Source organism: Gossypium hirsutum, chromosome D10 (assembly GCF_007990345.1).
Source record: "Gossypium hirsutum isolate 1008001.06 chromosome D10, Gossypium_hirsutum_v2.1, whole genome shotgun sequence".
In the NCBI taxonomy this organism is placed as follows: Eukaryota; Viridiplantae; Streptophyta; class Magnoliopsida; order Malvales; family Malvaceae; genus Gossypium; species Gossypium hirsutum.
The window spans coordinates 22,489,260-22,510,007 of NC_053446.1; the positions used below are offsets into that span (position 1 = coordinate 22,489,260).

The following is a 20,748-nucleotide window of genomic DNA, read 5'->3' on the forward strand; positions in this document are numbered from 1 at the left end:
TCTCTAATTTAATGTTCATATAATTTGCATGTTTTAGATTTTCATGAGTAAGTACACATTGTATATTGATACTATATATAACTGACATTCATGTAATTAATTGAGTTGTATAAATTAATTTGATTTACAAAATTATTTAATGAACTAATGAATATTAATTTAATATTTTTTTTACGTTTGCTATTTTTATCTAAAATGTTTTACTAACACAAAATATCTAAAGATTGAATTTGAGAATAATCATGGTTTATTTTTAAATAAATACTTTATCACATTCAATTGTAGAATAATTGTTTTATAAACATGTTTCTAAATTAAAATTTTCTTTCACCCAATAATATGTACCAGAATTAGCCATTGACTTTTTGTAAAATTGATACATTAATCATCTATAAATTCATACATTTTTATAACATTTTTAAACGAGTGACTTCTGGTGTTCATTTCGTGTTTTCAATTTCTCTTTTAGATTGAGAAGGAAAAACGTAAAACACTATTAGCCACTTAATTATTAGTTTTTTTTATCACTCAATTACGAAAAATTACAAAATAGTCAATCAACCATCTCTTTTTTTGCCACCAGCCAACCATGTCTCTAAATGGTTAATGGGAAGATGAGGTGACAGCTTTTAAAATCAGCATGACAATAAATTTAGCCCTCAATATTTACACATTTACTAATTTAATATTAATTTTTAAAAATTTAACCCTCAATGTTTATACATTACTTAATTTTATCTTCTTCTTTTTTTACATGGAAATATAATTCAATATACTGTGCAAATTAGAAATAAAAGCAAATATATATATTTTTGTAAAAAAATAAATGAGTGGTGAAGCTTTTTGAGTTTGCCAAGGACGATAATAAAGACGAAAATAACAAGAGCAACTCGGTTGAACTGATGCCAAACAATTCAAGTGTAAATCTTATAAGCTCAGTAAAGAGTGAATTGACGAAGACCAAATCATCTCAACAGTTAATGTTCAATCTAACGGAGGAGAACCAAAGTATTAAGAGAACATAACAAGAAAAGGTGAAATTTGTGATTTTAGGGGCACGTTTGGTTCACTGTATTGGAATAGAGGCGTAATAGAAAATCAATTGTTTGGTTGAATGTAATGGAATAGAGACGTAATAGTATTCTTGTATTTGGTTGAATGGAATAGAGGTTTAATAGCAAAATGAAAAAAAACTAAAATGACTAGAATACCCTTAGCATAAATTTGTTTGGGTAAATGATTATTGTTATTGTTATTTAAATTTTAATAAGATTATTAATATCAATAATAAATAATTTAATCATATTTAAACATAATTATTATTAAATATATTATAATTAAAATATATAATTTAATAAAATTCTTAATAGTCTATATTGTTATATGAATTTACTCAAATCATAATATATGATACTATAAAATATAAATTAACATAATTATTATTAAATATATTATAATTAAAATCTATAATTTAATAAAATTCTTAATAGTCAATATTCTTATATGAATTTACTCAAATCATAATATATGATACTATAAAAGATAATTTAACATAATTATTATTAAATATATTATAATTAAAATATATAATTTAATAAAATTCTTAATAATTAATATTCTTATATGAATTTACTCAAATCATAATATATGATACTATAAAAGATAATTTAACATAATTATTATTAAATATATTTTAATTAAAATATATAATTTAATAAATTTCTAATAATCAATATTCTTATATGAATTTACTAAAATCATAATATATGATACTATAAAATATAATTTGAAATAATTAATATTAAATATATTTTAATTAAAATATATGATTTAATAAAATTTAAAATAATTATCTAGATTCAAATTTAAGAATTATTTACATGAACAAAAATATAATATTTGTTTCTAAGTTAATTATTTTAATAAAATAATTAAATATTTATATAACGGTGTTCTCATCTTTTGGTATTTTTATATGCAATTTTAAAGATTGAATCCAAACTTAAAAGAATATTTATTTGTAAGCATTTCACTGGTTTACTTCAACTCAATTATTGATTAATTTTTAATAAACATAAATTCAATAACCATTACTATTATCTTCTGAATATTGTATTGAATTTTAGACAATTTTCTATTTTGAGAAAGAGTTCATCATAAATGCATCACCCCTTGTCTTGCTAGTTCTCTAACCAAAGCAGGATAAACATAATGGAACAAAAGAACAGCAAGTAAAAAATAGCTGTATCTATCGAACACTGCATTCCTGGGCTTAAATTAAGCATATGTCCCAATCCATGATCACACAATTTTGAGACAAGATTGGAAGTTCATTGTAGTTTAGATAATTGATTTATACATGGAATTAATTTCAAGTGTTGTTTACATCTGATCCTATAGGATGATATACCACAGACTTGTTATTTCCAAAGTTGAAAACTACCCTCACAGCCGTTAATGTATTAACAAAAAATAATAAGACATGATGTAACTATCTAAGATGTGGGTTCGCTACCGCTCGGCTCATCCAACATCTCAACCACAGGAGCATACTGCACAAGTTAAAAGCAGGAATGGTGAGGGATGATATTGTTTATATACATATATATAGAGAGAGAGAGAGATTGAAGTTCATGGAGATGAAAAAATCAGAGAGAGACCTCATCATTCTCTTTAAAGTAGATTCCATCAACTGCATTTTTCTGCTGGAACAAAAATCCTAAACTATTTTCAAGCAGCTCTTTTAATTTCCTTGTCTGCAAAATTCACATATATTGAAACTCAGGATTTTCACTTCACATAATTTACTTATACCTGCCGCTTGCAAATAAATAATTGCAGGGGACTAAAAGTCATCCACATTCTCCCATCAGATACTAGCCAAATCACCCAAGGATTTTAAGGGTTTTCATATACACACAGTTCAGGCAGTCTTTATATCTAACAATCAGGTTTAATTAGTTAAAGATTGAAGATAAAAAGTAGTATATGAATAATAAGCCTAGTCTCCATTTGTCACCATTGACTCCTTTTAAGAGGAGGAAAAAAAAAGGAAAGGGATAACTATACGGGAGAAATAGGTGAAGTGTAAAAACCTTCCTAGTTCGTAACATGTTTTGGCAAGTATAAAATTGGTAAGAATTGAAACGTAGAAAGCCAGGCTTAGAACACATACCCATGAGAAAAGATCTCCATCAACAACTGAAGCATCTTGCACTAACGAAAAGAAATCCTGTGATTCCACCATCAAACTACTTATCAATTTTGGTGTAGGCTAATGTTACTGAAAAATGGTTACTTTAAAGTTAGGTACAAATGAAACAATAAGTCAGGTGATCCTATTTCTAACTAAATGCCAGAACTTGACAAAAAGATGCAGGTTTCAACTATTTTTCGGAAAAATAATCATGCTAACAATCAGTCAGCACAACTACACATCTAAAAATCATGAAACTACCTTGCAAAAGCAGTGCAGAAAGCTATCAGAAGAAAACCATGAATCATCCAATAATGCTGATGTCCCTGCCTCTCCAACACTACGATCTTTCTGAAGTCCATATTTTAGATATTAACACTAAACTATAAACATCAAGACAGGAAAAAGGGCATCATGTGTTGTTGACAGACAGCATATGTTGAAACTAAAAGAGAAAAAAGATAGCTCCAATTCAGTATGCATAAACTTGAATGGAATAGCAAATATTTGTTGATCTAGGCATACAGCTCTTACCATAATGTGCAGAATTATATAGTTAAGGCAAATTTACCCAAAAAAGGATCCCAGACAAAGAAACGATAAATTCAGAAAATTACCTTTGTGAACAACTAACTCCTGTTTGAAAAGGCTGCAAAATATATACAACGGAAAAGTCAAGGCCAAATAAAAATAACAAATCCATTTGCTATATACTAGCATTAAGTAATTTAAAAATGAAAACAAGCCAAACAGTTGAATATACATGAAGGGAGGAAACGTAAGCCTTTTGAAAAAATGGAACTAATAAAACATTTATGCAGCAGACAGAATGTTCGATGATAGCATGGTTTTTGTGCATCCAAGGTCAGACCTAGGATCTCTTACCAATAAAATTTTCCAAAATTTTCCAGATGAAGGTGTTGATCGTTCAAGAGTGTGGTTTAACTCCAATCCTCATCAAGCATTGGCTGTCTATTCAGGATGCTAAAAGTTCAATCGGCAGAAACTGAGCAAATCGACAGAAAAGAAAGGAAAAGAAACAGAGGGAGCAAATCGGCAGAAAAGAAAAGAAAATAAACAGAGTAACAAAGGGAGCAAATCGGCAGAAGCTAGAAGGAACAGAAGAGAAACAAAGGAGAACTTGATGGGAGGGTAAAACATGGAGGGTAAACTGAAGCGGCACCTAATCTGGGCAAAAAGGAGGGATTAGAAATCGGTGGATTTCACCGATTAGGTCAGTTATATATTACGGGTGTATTAGCAATACTATGAACCAAACAACGGAATAAAGGGGATTAGGTGGGGCCCACCGATGCCAATACACCCAACCAAATATGGTGTAGATATTTTTATTTTTGGTATATTTTCGATTTAGCTGATAAATTTATTTTTTTTAGTTTTTCGACTAAAATAGTTATAAAAAAATCAAGTTACACAATGAGTTTTTTAGAATTAAAATTGATATTATATCAAATTTGAAAACTATGGTGTTATTTTTTGGTTAGCGATATAAGAGTTGGTTATAAAAAAAAAAGGACTAATTAAATGATATTTTGTAATAGTGATAACTAGAAAAAAACATACTCGGTGAGGACCGGTGTAGTTTTAATTTAACTTTGGTTTCCCGCCCAAAACAGGCAGTTAAGAAACCGTTTTTTGTTGTTCAATTCTCCACGATATGAAGTCGGAACTTGATCAACCTGTCCCTCAAAATTCAAATATTTGCAGTTTCTCCAAAACCTCTCAATGCCTGCAACCTTTTTCCTTATCTTCTTCCTCTTCATGGTGGCTTCTCAGTCGACATGGCTCCCTAATTACCCACATTATCCACACTTGTTTTCCGCTCAAGAACGTTTCAGAAATCGCGGTGATAGGCTTTCCAAACCTTTAATTGGAGATGGTGGAAGAATTTATGCTTGTTCTGAGGATATGTTATTAGCATTTGAAAACAATGGCTCCATAGCTTGGTTTTTACCTTTGGGTTTCGAATGCAACGTGTCTAAAGCCCCAGTTCATGGTGGCAGAGGAAAGGTAATAATTGAGCAAAAATCTTCACTAATTTAAAACGGTTCTTTTAATTTTCTTTTGCTGGAATGCAGTGATTGTTTATCTTGTCAAATATTGGCAGATATATTTGATTGCAGAAAACAGGGTACTCCAGATCAATATAATGAAAATTGGAACTTCAGAACCTGCGGTTCAAGTTCTGTTTGATCCTGGACCAGGTCAACGAGGAGATGAAATTGTTGGGATTGCAGTAAGTACGTTATGTTCATCTGTGATCATCAATGTCAAAAATCGGGGTTTGTTTGCCTATTTGATCCGGGGACAACTACTTTGGAGTGTTGGACCAGTGATAGATCAGTATGGTTACAGGCAAGGTTGCTGGAAAAATGTTTCGGATTGTTATTTTGCTTCAGCCCCCGTGATTGATCAATGCGAAGCTAGTGTTTATGTAAGGTCTGCTCACTATAGTCTACAAACAATAATCTCATCTTTTGATGGTAATTTCTTCTAAGCTAAAATGGTTTGAACATGCAGTATGACGTAAAAATGCATAGGCATTTTAAGACTACCAACTCTTTGATGAAATTCCGGATCTCCTAATATAAGACTATAGCTTTGCCTCCTAGGATGATGTTTTCATGTTTTGGCATATGCAGATCTCAAATACTGAAGGGGAACTTTATTCTCTGTCGATTCGAAGTCCACAGTTTAAATGGATTCAGGACTTAAGTTCATTTGATAAGCTTTACACTATTACACCAGGAAATAATGGCCTCTTATATGTTACTGTACCGGTTAAGTCTCTTATTTTGGCACTAGACGTTTCTTCAGGGAATGTTCTTTGGCAGACCAGTATTGGACAACTGAGTTCTGCTGAATCTTCACCCGTGGTTGATTCTTATGGTCAAGTTTTACGTCTTTACCTGCTAATTTATGTTATCATAGTTCCTTTTGTTGCTTCTAACTTCATAATTGAAAACAACAGGTTGGGTGACAATTGGTTCATTGGATGGATTTTTATACTCATTTTCTCCTACTGGCACTCTCAAGAAATTTCCTAAAGCAGCTGCATTAGATTCTGTGATCCAATTTAGTATTTTCCTCGACTGTTCTGGATATGCAGTATATTTCTGTCAGACAGAAATGGAGGAAAAGGTTATCCATATGAACGACCAATTCGCTCATGTCTCTGCAATGAAACCGAAAAGCTCAATCTTTACGTTGATTGTTCCATCTACTGGCAAAATCTACTGGTCTGAAAGCAATCATGGTGATTTATATATTTCTTTTTATCATCATTATTTCAATTGTTTAGTGGATTTACATTCTTAGTGTCTTTTTATGGTTGATTTTATCAGGCCCTTTTTTATCTTCGTTGTCTCAGAGTGATCTGCAGAACTTTGTAGTGGATGAGGGTATGCTTCTGGCTTTTGTCACTGCTTCGAGTAAGATTCTTCGACTTGCTCTTTTAACTTGCTTCTTTCAGTTCATACATACCTTACTTCCATGGCTTTTAAAACCAATATTTTCATGTGAACATCATCTTTGTTACTGAGATGCGAGTGCCCGATATAAGTATATAAGATATGGGTATGTTAACTTTTTCTAGTTATTTTTTATGTATTTACAGTATATCCCATACCTATGTTTAGAACTCCATGTATGTGTTAGATACATGCATTAGACATTAGACATGAATACTTTAACAAAAATAAGAGCAGTAGGATAGATAGCTATTATCATTCATTTTAATATGAGAAAACTTCATTTTTCTAGTTTTTCCATAAATTTAAAATATCATATCTTATACTTATGTCTGGATATGCACCAAGACACAAAATTAATTCATTTAATCAAAACCATTACCATGGCTCTAAATGTTTAGTGCTCTCACAGATGGGACTTAATCATTCAAAAAAGTGTGATGTAATGCTTCTTTAACTATATAAACACATACCTAGGATTTTATGAACTGAATAGCTTAAATTGTTTAGAAATTTAATAAAGCGATGGTGTCATTAAATTTAGTATTTTGGATTTTTCAGAGATTGGCAACCAGCTATCTTGTCGCAGCAAGGGTAATTCTTCGTATTGAGCACCTTGTCATGTTTTCTGTTTCTTTAATTAGTGATTTGACACAAACCTCTGAACCTGTCATCAGCTCTGAAGCTTGCATCCAGCTGCTCCCAAGGAACACGCAAGCGCCAGAGTGTCTACACCGGTAAGAATCGGCAATTTCTGACCCAATATGAAAAATACATGTATCAAAATTTATATAATAAAAACATGAATATATTACATGTTAAACTCGATTATGATATGATTGATTTAAATACATATGATATCAATTTTAACTAATAAAAACATGAATATAATGTATATTAAACTCGATTATGATATGAGAGATGATATAAATACAATATCAATTTTAACTCTAGAATCTAAAAAGTGCTAAATTGTCGCTTCACTTTCAGGTAATAGAAGTTCCATATTTCTCTTGTTGTTATTGGAGTCCATACTCCTGGTAGTTTTAGCTGTGGTCGTGCGGTTCTGTTGTGTCTTCTGGAGGAAAAAGAAGCTTCAAGATCAAGACCTTGGACGCTTTCTAGAAAAACGAGTAAGTTTTAATCTTAGTTCGTCTCAAAACTTGTTTCTTATCTATGTTATTTGTATTCGGGTTGAGTGTCATCAAGTTTTATTTTCAAGTTTTTCATGTTTGTGGAAAATTCTCAATGCCCATAGTTGAAAGTGGACCGTTGGAAACATGATAGATAATTGCCAAATATTATAGATCAATATGTTACTGAGATAGAGCAGAAAGATAGTAGAGAATGCAAAGATATACAGGTTGATAAGAGTACTTATCGACTGCGCCAAAAGTAACCATCCTAAACTCAAACTCTGTTATGAACCTGGATTTTAACCTAGTAGTCGGTCGGTTTTTGCTATTATAACATTCAATAAATCCGGAGTTTGAATTTGAACATCAACATTCCATAAATCTGGAGTTTGCATTTGAACATCAACATTCCATAAATCTGGCGTTTGCATTTGAACATCTACAATCATATCCATCTTTTAATTGATAAAATAAGAAGTCAACAGTATATAAACTAAATGCTTTTCTGTTTGGTCATTTCAGAGATCTCTTCAACTTAAGAAGAAAGCATTTGATAGAACAATTACAGAGCTTGAGCATAAGGCTACTGAGGAAGCAGGAGCCACTGAAGAAACAATGGAAGAACTTGGCAAACTGGTTCGAGAAAGGCAAGGCATCAAGAGAAAGCTCCCCACAACCTACAGTTTAGGCAGAGATGAAAGAGTTTTAAATCCAAAGTCTGTTCTTCCATTATCTACAGGAAGAACAAGGAGCTATTCATTCCGTAGGGCAAAGAAAGGAAGTGTTACAGTTTTCCACACTTTAAGCAATTCATCTTCTGAAGGAAGCAGCAGTGAGATAGAATATGTTTCAGATTCTGAAGTAGAAGAGGAGCCTGTTGTCAAGGGAAAGGCAAAGGCAGCCATTGAAGATGAAAGTTCAAGTAATGATGAACAGCTTGGGAGAAAACATCAAAGAAGCCCATCAGAACCAGCTTCAAGCTCTAAAGGCTATACGGAATCTTTGTTTGTTGAGCAAGAATCTGGGGAAGAAAATTTTCAGGATGAGGGAAAGGGGGTGAAAACCGTGCCAAGTAGTAGCAGAAGCATTTGGTTAAAGAGGACCTTTTCTTCATTAAACTGAAAACTAGAGTGTAATTAATGTTAATTACACAGCTGAGCCTTGAACAAAGTTTCTATAAATTCAGACAAGTCCAACTTTATGAGTCTCCTTTATAGGTTAAAACTTGCAAGTTTCGCTAAGAAAATCTTACTGAAAAAAACCCATAAATTTACAAGCCAGGAACACGACCTGCATTTGCTTATGATAGAATAAAAACAGGAAGCAAAATGTTGGTCAAATATTATATTACCAAAAAGCAAAAAAGTAGAGATTTGATTAACAGATTTAATTTTCAAAAAACTTGGAAAAATTAAGGGGAAAAAATGAAGCATATGGACATGGAAGTAGTAAACATTGGTGCTGTTTGATCATTTCAGAAATGGAATAGCAACCATGACTTCAGCTATACACAAACAGGAATGAAGTATCATATATGTATCTATGTATGTAAGTAATCCTAGAAATTATCCTTTGCTCTGCGTATGATACCCAAGGCTTCTGCCTCATTCGCTGTCACCGGAATTTTTAATGCTTTCCGGATTTCTGCATTTGATGTCCGGAGGAATGGATTGCATTCCTTCTCCATCTTTAATGTACTAGGAACCTGAAACACCACGTTAATGGTTAACTTATCCTTGAATATTTCAGTTCAAGATACACCCATCTCAAACATGTATCAGACATGGATGCTTTAAGGGAAATGAAGAGTCTGGATAACATAACTGACCAGCGTAGTTTTACATTCAAACTTCAAAAGATTCTACAAATCAGTAACAAAAGAAGCAAATTTTAGAAATTACCGTGGGCAATCCCTTGTTGCGAAGGTGAGCTACATGGGTTGCATAAGCCTGAAGTGCATCATTCTTGGGATCTATAGACAAAGCAAATTTCGAATTACTCTGCCAAAATGGGTACATATAATGTTAGAGCACATCAATATCAAAGCCTAGGAAAGTTTAAGTGATTAGGGAAAAAAAATAGACTAACCAAAGTATATTCATGACCACAGTAGATATTCGTATCATCAGGTAGTGACATGATCCGCCGAAGGGAAGAAAGCATCTGCTGGATAGAAGTCCGGTTGTTATGATAGTATCAAAAACAACTAAGGTTTGCTAGATTATAAAAGGATCATGATATATGCTACCAGAAATCTACATTTGTTTGGTTTTAATTTAACTCCATGAACCTTCAGTTAGTATAAAATGAAGCTAATGTCCCAAATCGTACAATAACCCGTGCAAGTGTAGAGGTAACAAAAAAGAAGACCCCACAATGTCAAACTATAATTTCAGCTGACATGTTCCCATGCACCCCATTTCCGGTGGAAATTATAAGGAAAAACCGTGCATAGAGATGATTGAACTACCACTTCACTGAACAATTAATCTACCATTAGTACTTCAACTTTTTCTCTGAAAAAGATGAGTAAGAAAGTCAAAGCAAAAAGTAAAAAGAACAAATGACAGGCAATTTTTAAAAGTTTTTTAACTTCTAAACCTCAAAAATTCATTTCACTAGTAAATAACATGAGCCAGTTTGAACTTTGTATCCTATTTTCCCTAACAATAAATTTGCATAATTTTGATAGCTGAATTCCATTTTCTCCACAAAGTAACTTATTTACCATCTGTTTGCATTTAAAACTTGCAATATACCGTTCTGGGGTGTCCACTGTCAGGCTGTCAGCTACGATATGGTAAAATATAGATGTTAAAATTACCTGCTCCAGAGTGCCTTCTAAAAGCTTGCCACATGATAAGCTGAACAAAGTGTCTCCGGTAAAAATTGCTCGAGAACCCGGAAAATAGAAGCTAATATGGCCTGCATACAACAAATTAAATTTAAAAATAAATAATAATAATAATAATAATAATAATAATGGGAAATGAAAAGATACAATCTATCACAATCAGGAAGCTTCTATATTCCAAGTATTCTTTCCTTGAAGTTTGAAATAATAAAAAGTATCTGATTAATGCAATTTCCGAGAGAATTGGCTAATGAATCTAACCTCGGGTATAACCAGGGGTCTCCATGACATGCACTTCATGACCTGCAAACATCCACTTTTCCCCATCATTTAGAACAATATCAATTCCAGGAATCCTATCCTTGTCTATTCCAGAACCAATCACCTACATGAAAAAAGAACGATGACTATTATTATTATTATTATTATTATTATTATTATTACTCCATATATGAGCTGATAAGTTGAGAGGGAATTAACTTTCTGATACAAGCTGAAAGGTGACAGAAAAGTTAGCATGAGATAAAGTTTTCCTTACCTGTGCACCATACCTTGCTTTTAACTCTGCGTTCCCACCAGTGTGGTCGTGATGGTGGTGGGTATTCAATATATAAGTCAAGTTCCAGTTTCTTCGACTTAAAGCATCAATAATTGGCACAGCTTCTGAAGGATCAACAACTCCAACTGTGCCTGTGTCCACATCATGTAAAAGATATGCATAGTTGTCTCCAAGACATGACACCTAAAAAAAAAAAAGGTTAGTGAAAGCTTCATATCTAACGTACTTGAAAACCAGTTATTATAACCTTCAACCACAAGAAGTCGAAGGACTCTTTTTCATGTCAAAATAAAAAGGCCAATAAACAGTCCATCAAAAGAAAATGCAAATAAAGGTTTGCTCACCAATTCAATTTGTAATGAGGAAGACATATTGGAAACACTGCAAAACTCTGCAACCCTAAGAGATCGACTCGCTCCACACAAGGTTTTAAAGGGAATTGATAGTAAGTGCATAAAGCCATACACAAGACCCTTTCTAATGCAAAGTTGCCTATTACCTGGCCAGACACAAAGCCCACTCCTCACCTAAAACATTGGAAAGCAGGCTTTCAAACTTAAATACCATAAACCAACATATACTCTAGAAAGAAGTTCCTGCAGTAACAATCAACAGATTGCAGAGAAGTCATGCGGAAAATAATAATGAAAGTTCATATTAAAGGATTTGTATTTACAGTCGAGATCCTAAACCACCAATATATTTTTTAAGAGAAACATCAATGCTCACAAGGAAGTGACTTCACAGCGTGGATATCGACATACGATACAAACAAAATATAAAAACTCAAGTTCAGATTGAATTCAAGGCTTTCTTTTAAAGACTTGCAGTCTAAGTTAGTCCCTCTTCATCTTTTTTCTCCTTAAGTAGCTATGTCCGCCATATATTTGAATATGAATATGAAGGTAAAATCATTCAAAATATATGAAAAGAAAACTGAAACTAACTTCCGAATCCCAGAAACAATAGCTTGTAGCAAATGATTCATATCATGCAATTCAGAAATAAAAAAATTGTTGAACTTTCGATTGTTCTTATAAAGGTAAAACTACAGAAAAGCACATCACTGAATTTCGGAAGATAGAACTAAAAGTAAGAAAAAATCAGTAAGAATGGCACATAAATCAAATCAAGCATCACAAACAGCAAAACTCAAACTAACCATTAAGCAAAAATAGGCTAACAAAAACACTCATTTACTCAACTAGCCACAACAGGGGGAAAAAACAGATCTTTACCATCATATTTTCATTTCTCTTCATAAAAAGAGTCAGAAATTCAACAGAAGAAAAAACAAACATGCAAAATAAAAAGAGAAAGAAAAGAAAACCATAAAAGAAATGAGAAAGAAGCAAACCCTGGAACAAGGAAAGGAGGCCATATCAGGTGAAGTTTTAGAGAGCATTCAATTAACACTTCCTCTCTCTAAAATGGGTTTACTTTTTTTTGAGTTTTTTTAGAGAGAGGAAGTGTCTGTATTTGTGGGTTGGCACTCAATAATGTGTGTTTTCCTTTTTGTGCTTATGTGGGGGAGGGAGAGAGGAAGCGAAAACAAAAAAGAACGTTTGATTTTTTACGTAAAAATAATTAATTAATTAAAACATTGATGAGTTAATATAGAAAAAATGAGCAGTTAATTGTAAAATAAAGATATTTTTGGCCGGCACTTCTACAAGCTAGAAATATTTTAAAATAAAAAATCTTCTTTTAATATAAAAAATCAAGTAACTTTTGAAAGGAAGAACTTTTGCTTGATAAAAAAACTGAAATAAATCATTTTTATTTTGTAAAGGGAAAAAATTATATATTTCGTTTTAAATAAAAAAAATATATGAAGAAGATTAAAACAAATATTTTCCATCTTGTTTTCCCTTTATATTGGTAAAATCTGTGAAATTCGCCATTAATTAGTTTTAAATTATTTATAAACAAGGAGAACTTTAAATTTTAAATATATATATAAAAAAGGTTGTATAAGTAGTCCGAGTCGACCCGGTCATATACTTAGGGGAGGCGTATATTAATTTCAATTACAATTACCGGGGGTGAAAATTTAAAGGTAGAAAAGCCATTGGTGGAGTCACACGTGGAAGTGAGGTTGGGCGATGTTGGCGTCATGATTGCAGCTACCTTTTGTGGGACATTGCTAGCTTCACCCACCACTTTGAAATGCTCTCCCCATCTTTATTAACACTTTTTTTATTACTAATCTCATCATTTAATATATCAACATTAACTTAATCTATAAATTCACTTGATGTGATCACTTCAAATCTTTATAAAATTTCAGAACTCTTTAATTGATATTTTTTAAAAATAAAAATAAATTTAAAAAGCTTTATTATTTGTCTAATAATATATATATAAATATATAACAATCAGTATAATTAAATCTCTATCTCACTTGGAAGAATGAAGATGCATGAATTGATGGGGTTTTTGTAGATCTAATAAGCACTTTCTAAAGTGGTTTTAATCATTTGCCAATGGAACAGAGTTTTTTAGATTCTAACCTTTTTCTGTCAAAAGATAGATACATTCAAGTTGGACAAACTGTTTTCATTTGTATAATTTAAGGCAACAAATACAACTGTAAGAAAAGCCTGCACTTTGCAGTGCATTCATACCCAAAACCCATGTTGGATTTATATACATACATGATGATTTAGTAAAAGCTCCTCCGATGTTTTGCCATGATGTTACTTTTTCGATTTTGTTTCAGCTGCTCGAATAGGTGGTAAGGGTTGTGATCCGCCACCACCTAGAGCAGCAGCAGCAGATTCGACATGTGTAAGAAGATACTCGTATATTTTCTTCCTTAGCCGATCAATTGTCTCTGATGAAACATGGGGTGTCGTCTCTTCTCCTTCTCCTTCGTCTTTGCTTGAGCTGATTTCGTCTAACCAGTCATTCACGCTCTTAAGCTGTGTCAACATCCCAGCTATTTGATCATTGTCTGATAAAGCAGATGTATCGACATCGGCATCCAAGAATTTCTCGACAAATCCTAAGAACCAATCCTGGGACTCCATTCTCAGCATTTCAGCCAAGTCAACAGCCTCATCAAGGCCATTTCCCCTTGTCCATTCTGGTGGTGGCTGGACCGGTACCTTCGGTCCGAGGCCTGAAACATCCCCTGCTTTTCGAAGAACACCCTGTGCTACAAGCTTAGAAACAATTACCGGACGAGTTTTCCCTTGGGCTTTTGCAGAAGCATTCTTAGCAGAATTTTCTAGAATTAAAATGTTTTGATTGGCTGGGATAGTCTTCTGGCTTTGCACAGATGCTGATGCATGACTCGTTATTGAATTATGTTCTTTGGTAAAAACCGAGAAGGACGATAGATTGGTAGCCAATGCGGCTTGCACCCATGAAGCTGCATATTTCCGCCTATCCAATGCAACCTTCACTGCCTCTTCTGATGGATTTCCTTCAGACTCCGGAGATGAACCGACTGGAATAGTTTTCAATAAAGAATCAGCAACCATCCGAACATTACTCAACCTCGCATGCAGAGTTAAGAACTGATCCACTGCAGGCTGAGGATTATCTTCCTTGGCAGAAGTAGTAAGATCAGAATATAAGCTGCAACACAAAAATATTATACCAAATATATAAGAAATCAAAGAACAATCAGCTATAGATCATCCATAAAAGATTACAAAACATAACTACAATAATCTCCAGAATCTGTCAACACTCTGTTACATAATCAACATCCATACATGAATCACTTCAATATGTGAGTTTGTTATGGGTGTCTCAACATGCACCAACCTACATAGCTTTCTCCAGGTCCAACCACTTAGTCTCCATTAAGACCCACTACTACAAAGAGCATTGTATTTATGGAACAGAAAACTGATCATGACATCACCGAAGAGCCTATATAACCTTTATATAGTTCCCTCTCTCCAGCTTTGTCCTCAAGGTCATATCTGCTGCCAACTTGTGATCATTTTTGCTTACGGAATTTAACAACACCAATGTATAAAGATGAGATATATTCCTATTATGTACTTTAAGGTCCATGGAAAAGCTAAAAGTTTCATTTTTCTTCCCTCTCAGAAAAGCAAGAAAATTTGCAACTACAACTGTGGAAGACCCTTGATTCTAAATGGCTCCCAATCCCAATCAAACCAAGGTTTAAGCTGTGCTAATGTATGGTTTCTAAACAATCAGCCTGGTTTTGAAATTAAGAAGTCTTAGCTTTTACTGCCAATTTTATATAATTTGATTTGCTAAAATTTCTTTTATTGTTAAGTAGCCCATACCTTAAACATCGAAGTAAGCTCTCTGAAGCAGCAGCCTCTTGTAAAGCTTCTATTGCTGCCGTTTGTGCTGCATCTCTATGTTTCATGACCTCCTGTAACAACAAACATAAATCCGACATGAGAATCACAAAAGGAACTATGTATTTCGGAATGCCAGTATGTAATTTATATAAAAGTTAGTTTTAGTTAAATCTGTACTTGGTATTTTTCTTCAAAAGGAATTTGCTAACAGCAGATACATCCTTTTTACGACAAGATAATGCTTAAAAGAGACTTTTGTATAAAAACTATGAATATTATCAAGAGTAAAGAGTCATAGGTTCATACCTTTCCTAGCTTTGAAAGAGAAGAGGGGAGTGTACCCCATGAAACACTTCCATCAGTCAACCTTTTACTATTTATTGGAACCTTAACCAAGTTCCCCAAGCCACCATTACTACTTAGATCTCCAGATTTCTTCCCAATGTAAGTTCTCGGTTTATTCGGTATCTCTTGCTCATCCAACATTCCATTTGGCATGACTTTCTTAGTTGAAACCGGAGATTTGCTCTCCTCTTTTAGTGACCTGGTTGATGTTTGTAGTTTATTCTCCTCTTTGGGCAGCAACTTTTCGCTTGATGTGCTCTTTCTAGGAACCTGGCATCCGGATTTTAGTTATTACGGAGGGGCAACAAGTCGAACACAACCATGTCATACATGTATGCCATATCCTAAACTTAAATCAGAGTCCAAGCATCATCTTAGGTTATAGAAAAATCAATTCAAAATTTGAACAACTCAAAACAGTAAAAATGGATTTAAGAGAAAGGAACCAATTACATTCTATAATCTCATATTTTAAACTTACCAAGGCATTAGTCAGTTAAAACTAACAGATCAGACAAATTAAAAGGCAAGAACAAGAAAACTTACAGAAGTGCTCCGAGATTCTTGCTTGATATCATGCTTGCTAGCCCTCGGTTTAGAATGGTCCCTACCCTTCACTTCCAGATTCCCTTCCCAGCTCTTTCTCAAAGCCTTTGCTCCTAATTCAATCCCCTGAACCAAAGTTCTGATAACCGGTACTTTTTTCCCGGTCGGACTCGTCCCATGTAAAGAACTGGGCTTCTCCATGGATCCCACCTTGGGACTTCCCTTTCTCAGAGCCTTTATTTCCGCCTGCTGCTTAATCCCAGAGGCAAACTTCTCAAAAGATGTTGGCAATGAATAACAACTAGTGGGGGAAGACGGAATCGACCGTGAGCTTAGAACCTTCAATTTCCCCAAAGGTTCCTTCTTCGTATCTGAAGTCAATGTCGGTTTAGTCGATTGAGACTTTGATCTAGTCAAAGAAGCCATTTTCTTATCCAATTGATCCTCTCTTGCACCACCATTTGATCTACTCCCAACAGATTTATCTTTCTCTCCACTGACTTGCTTTGATGGTGACTTAACTTTCTCTCCAGGTTTTGAAATACCAGAGCCATTTTTACTACCATTATTAAGGAATCCAAGAGAATGAGTTGCAACAATATCCTCAGGGCTCCCAACACAAGGGTGTCGCCCAGGGACCGGCCTAACCCCATGAAGAATGGGAACCGGTGAAGCGGATTCTAAGCGATCAACATGAATAAACTGACCTAATTGGATCTTATCACTAAGAATCAGATCATCATGTTCATCAGGCAATGATACATATGTAGCATGAGATGAATCTGAAACCTTAAGGTAAAAGCCTTGGTTAGGGAAGAGCTCACCTCCTGCTAGTGCAGGAACTATACTCACTACTTGCAATAGAGATGACCTGTGCTCACCAGCAACCTTCACATCCGTGTTCATATGCTGTAAAAGCTTCAGAAGAACCCCTGGAACAAGATTTGCCATTTTGGGTGCCTCCAAATTGCATTACTCTTTACAAACAAAAACCTCACACAAATAAACTCAAACAGGTTGTGTGAGAGAACAACTGAGACCTTGAGTCAAACAAACTGAAAATAAAACAACTTTGGGGTCAATACCCGGATTGAGAAAAACAAACCCAATCATGGATCAAAGCTTAACATTTCACAACAAATATATATATGGAAGATGATATTTGCAACAAATTGTACTAGATTCAGACTAATGGATTGCTTTACTGCAACTTTTTTGGGCTCTTTAATATTAGTTTAACAAATAAAGAAAGGGAAAACAACAGGTTAGACAATCACCCAGAAGAGATTTATTAACAAAAAAGCACATTAATCATAGACCCCCCTAAACAAAGAAAATTTTGATGGAATGAGATGTATTCAATAATTAGAAGTAACAACAACAATAATGGTGGTACAACTTGTAAAAATCCACCAAACCCAGATAAGAAAATAGACAAATTAATAAATCATAATGGACTTTGGCTGTTTGTATAGAACAATTTCTTCAAATATCAACCATTTACTGACCAAAACCCAAAATGGAAATGTAAAAGAAGAGCAAAAAAAATGGAAAAACTTTGGGTTGATTTTAACTTTAAAAAAGGTTATTTTTCAAGGACGATAAAAGATTTTTTTTTAAAAAAAAACAGAGCTTGAGAAAGGGTTGCTGAAAATTTGCAGGAAACAGGAAAAAAAGTGGAAAAAAAAAGAGAATAATAGATTGGTTGGTTTAATGCATGATTGGCATAACACAAGAAAGATAGAGAAAAAGGAAGAAAATGTGTGTCAGAATCTGACACATTTACATATATACACATGCACAAACATATAATGAATACAAAACTTGGAAACTGACCCACTTTGGCTTCTGTTTGAGTTTCCAGTACTTTGGTAAACAAAAAAACTGCTCAATGGTGGAAAAATTGAAAATGAGCTTTCATGAATTCTTACAAGAACTGGGTAGGAATCTTGGTAGAGAGTAAGTTATTTCTAAATTCAGATTTCAGTTTTTCATTAAGGACAACTTTTTTAATTGCTAAACAAAACACTTGTTGCTTTCACTTTTTTCCATAAAATATATTTTCTAACACACATTCAATGAATATATTTTATTTCTTTTGAAAAGAAATACTTTTTCAGATTATAAAAATTAATCAATGAATTCTTTTCCCAGATGAAAAAGTTAATTTTTAAGTTTTAAATAGGGTTTAGTATTTTAATTGAAGAATAATGGAAACTTGGAAAATGTTATTTTATTTTGTTATGCAAATGGTGCATGTGCAGAGTAATGGGGGGTGTTAGAAACAAGGTAATGGCTTGTCGGTTACCTGAATAAAGGTTGTCACATCACCGAGATAATTGCTTTTTTTTAATATTTTTTATTTTTACATAATAATTTATTTATTTTTTAATTTAAAAAATTATTTAATTTTTGTAACTCTTAAATTTACATTATTTATCAAATAATCTCAAAATAAAAAAAAATTTATTCATAAATCCTTCTCACCACATGGCATTATTGACTAAGAAATTAAAAAAATTGTCTAGGATATTTTGCTTTCTTCAACCTTCAACCATTGTATGCCCAGACTCTAGAAAACCATCAATTTTCTTATGAATTATCATTCCCTTTTTGTATATCAATATCCTCATCTTAATTTACTCCATGGTTTTTTTTTTTCTTTTTGGTACATTAATTCTTGTTTCTTACTTTAGAATTTATTATTTACTTGAATTAGAGAAAAAAATGTTATAATAGCAGCAATTAAATTAAAATTGAATCTAGTTTTCTGTTTTTATAATAATGAATATTGAATTTTTAATGTTAACCACATTTTTATTGGAAATGTCACCCGTCACATATCATGAATCGAAGCTTGTGGTAGGAGGTATACTTCATAAGTTTAGTCCTCAAATATGCATTTATATAAAAATATAAATATTATCAAATATGAACAAAATTTATATAACATTTTAAATACACGAATTATTATATTAAGATTAACTAAAGAGTGTGCAAAAATTGACCCCTTTGAGGTACTTCTCAAATCCCTTGAAAGGAATTGGTAGTATCACCCATATTAAGTATTACTTTGATTAAATTATTAGCTACAATTGTACAAAATTAACTGTTGAGGAATCACCATGTGATATGAAAATGATGGGTACAATTGTACGCAATGTATTAGGTAGAATTGTAGAAATTGAGTAGACTATGGAATATAACTTTTTGGTTACTCAACTTATCTTTTAATTATAAGGTTGAGGTTAATTTTTACTCATGAGTGAAATGTATTTTATAATTAGTCATCTTTTTTCAGAAAGTATTCGCATTGAAATGATTAACACTACTATCAATAGTGAACACTCTAATTTTAATCAAAAAAATAACTATTAAAACGAGTAAATTTTAAATCAGTGGCACTGATGCTATTATAGTAATACCGACTATATATGTTTAAATACACTTAAATATTTATTATCTTCCAACTTAACTATTAAAGGGTTTATGAGTAATTTAGGAGTTACTTATATATACACACAGCACTGTTGAGGAAGCATCATGTGATATGAAATTTATATAATTTATTTTATGGATTATTATTTTGTATATCATTAATGGAGTAAACGAAAATTCTACAAACCAATTTAGAATGATGACATTTTTTTTTTGAGTATAGTAAAATAATAATAAAAGGATAATTATTTGGCATGTTAGCAGTGAAAATTTTTAACTCCACAAGGGGTTGAGATTTTATTATGTATTTTTAAGTTGTATTTAAAAAATTAAAAAAAAATAAAATAGTCATTTTTGTTTATCTCATGTTACATTTTATTATGACAAAATTTCAACATGCAATAAAAACTTTTCACCCATATTAAATAAAGGTAAACTATTAAAATGGTCATTTTTGTTTATCTCATGTTACATTTTAGTCACTTATGTTTGAAATGTTATGTTTTAGTCATTTGCGTTAACGTGTTGTAACATTTAGTCACTGAGTCATTAATTGTCATTAATGGTGTAACAGTAAGTTGACGTTGCACGTTAAATCATCATTTTAAATAAAAATTTTAGGTTAAATTACACAATTGATTCCTATATTTTTCGATCTGAACAATTTAATTTTTTTCTTTTATGTTTCTTTTAACTTTCTTTATTTTCCATTCTCTTCTGTCAATAACAAAATTTTTATTACTAACTTAAGCTCATATAAAGGTAAGTTTCAACATGCCAATTTGTAAGTAATTTTATGCCATCCACTACTAATTCTTCAAGTAATTGGCATCTGTTTTCTTTTTTGAAAAATTTTTCTTGCTTTCTTCATTTATTCCTTGTATAATT

The 20,748-nt window shown here is 32.4% G+C and overlaps 3 protein-coding genes across 9 annotated transcripts; 1 reads left to right on the forward strand and 2 right to left on the reverse strand.

The window, feature by feature from the left end:
• Window positions 1-4,909: 4,909 nt before the first annotated feature.
• Window positions 4,910-9,024, forward strand: LOC107915401 (protein GAMETE EXPRESSED 3). Its single transcript, XM_041102210.1, has 9 exons — window positions 4,910-5,227; window positions 5,325-5,651; window positions 5,860-6,106; window positions 6,189-6,473; window positions 6,562-6,648; window positions 7,249-7,281; window positions 7,365-7,424; window positions 7,678-7,820; window positions 8,346-9,024. Exons 1-9 carry the CDS (start codon window positions 4,943-4,945, stop codon window positions 8,943-8,945), a joined length of 2,067 nt encoding a protein of 688 aa, XP_040958144.1. The 5' UTR covers window positions 4,910-4,942; the 3' UTR covers window positions 8,946-9,024.
• Window positions 9,025-9,269: 245 nt separating this feature from the next.
• On the reverse strand, window positions 9,270-12,803 carry LOC107914654 (probable hydroxyacylglutathione hydrolase 2, chloroplastic). Of its 6 annotated transcripts, none has more exons than XM_016843629.2 (8): window positions 12,594-12,803; window positions 11,581-11,763; window positions 11,216-11,419; window positions 10,939-11,062; window positions 10,648-10,748; window positions 9,912-9,986; window positions 9,725-9,823; window positions 9,270-9,528 (listed from the first exon to the last, which is right to left on the reverse strand). In XM_016843629.2, the coding sequence occupies exons 1-8, from the start codon at window positions 12,639-12,641 to the stop codon at window positions 9,382-9,384; spliced, it is 981 nt and encodes a 326-aa protein (XP_016699118.1). In that variant the 5' UTR covers window positions 12,642-12,803; the 3' UTR covers window positions 9,270-9,381. The 6 variants fall into 6 exon arrangements, with proteins under 6 accessions (XP_016699118.1, XP_016699117.1, XP_016699116.1 ...); XM_016843628.2 differs by having other exon boundaries at window positions 9,912-9,989; window positions 12,594-12,756; XM_016843627.2 differs by having other exon boundaries at window positions 12,475-12,729.
• Window positions 12,804-13,780: 977 nt separating this feature from the next.
• On the reverse strand, window positions 13,781-18,671 carry LOC107914653 (uncharacterized). Of its 2 annotated transcripts, XM_016843626.2 has the most exons (5): window positions 18,259-18,420; window positions 16,423-17,477; window positions 15,838-16,146; window positions 15,511-15,602; window positions 13,781-14,821 (listed from the first exon to the last, which is right to left on the reverse strand). In XM_016843626.2, the coding sequence occupies exons 2-5, from the start codon at window positions 17,371-17,373 to the stop codon at window positions 13,936-13,938; spliced, it is 2,238 nt and encodes a 745-aa protein (XP_016699115.2). In that variant the 5' UTR covers window positions 17,374-17,477; window positions 18,259-18,420; the 3' UTR covers window positions 13,781-13,935. The 2 variants fall into 2 exon arrangements, with proteins under 2 accessions (XP_016699115.2, XP_016699114.2); XM_016843625.2 differs by having other exon boundaries at window positions 16,423-18,671.
• Between the last annotated feature and the right edge of the window lie 2,077 nt (window positions 18,672-20,748).

Coding starts and splice junctions, on each gene's coding strand:
- LOC107914654 (XM_016843627.2), bottom strand. CDS start 12,537: ATGTTTGTTTTTTCTTCTGTTGAATTTCTGACTCTTTTTATGAAGAGA. Junction 9,987..10,647: donor TAGAAGGCACTCTGGAGCAG/GTAATTTTAACA, acceptor TCTATCCAGCAG/ATGCTTTCTTCCCTTCGGCG. Junction 9,824..9,911: donor GTGGTCATGAATATACTTTG/GTTAGTCTATTT, acceptor CCATTTTGGCAG/AGTAATTCGAAATTTGCTTT.
- LOC107914653 (XM_016843625.2), bottom strand. CDS start 17,373: ATGGCAAATCTTGTTCCAGGGGTTCTTCTGAAGCTTTTACAGCATATG. Junction 15,603..15,837: donor CTCTTTCAAAGCTAGGAAAG/GTATGAACCTAT, acceptor TTGTTGTTACAG/GAGGTCATGAAACATAGAGA. Junction 14,822..15,510: donor AGCTTACTTCGATGTTTAAG/GTATGGGCTACT, acceptor TTTGTGTTGCAG/CTTATATTCTGATCTTACTA.
- LOC107915401 (XM_041102210.1), top strand. CDS start 4,943: ATGCCTGCAACCTTTTTCCTTATCTTCTTCCTCTTCATGGTGGCTTCT. Junction 5,228..5,324: donor TTCATGGTGGCAGAGGAAAG/GTAATAATTGAG, acceptor AAATATTGGCAG/ATATATTTGATTGCAGAAAA. Junction 6,107..6,188: donor ACCCGTGGTTGATTCTTATG/GTCAAGTTTTAC, acceptor TGAAAACAACAG/GTTGGGTGACAATTGGTTCA.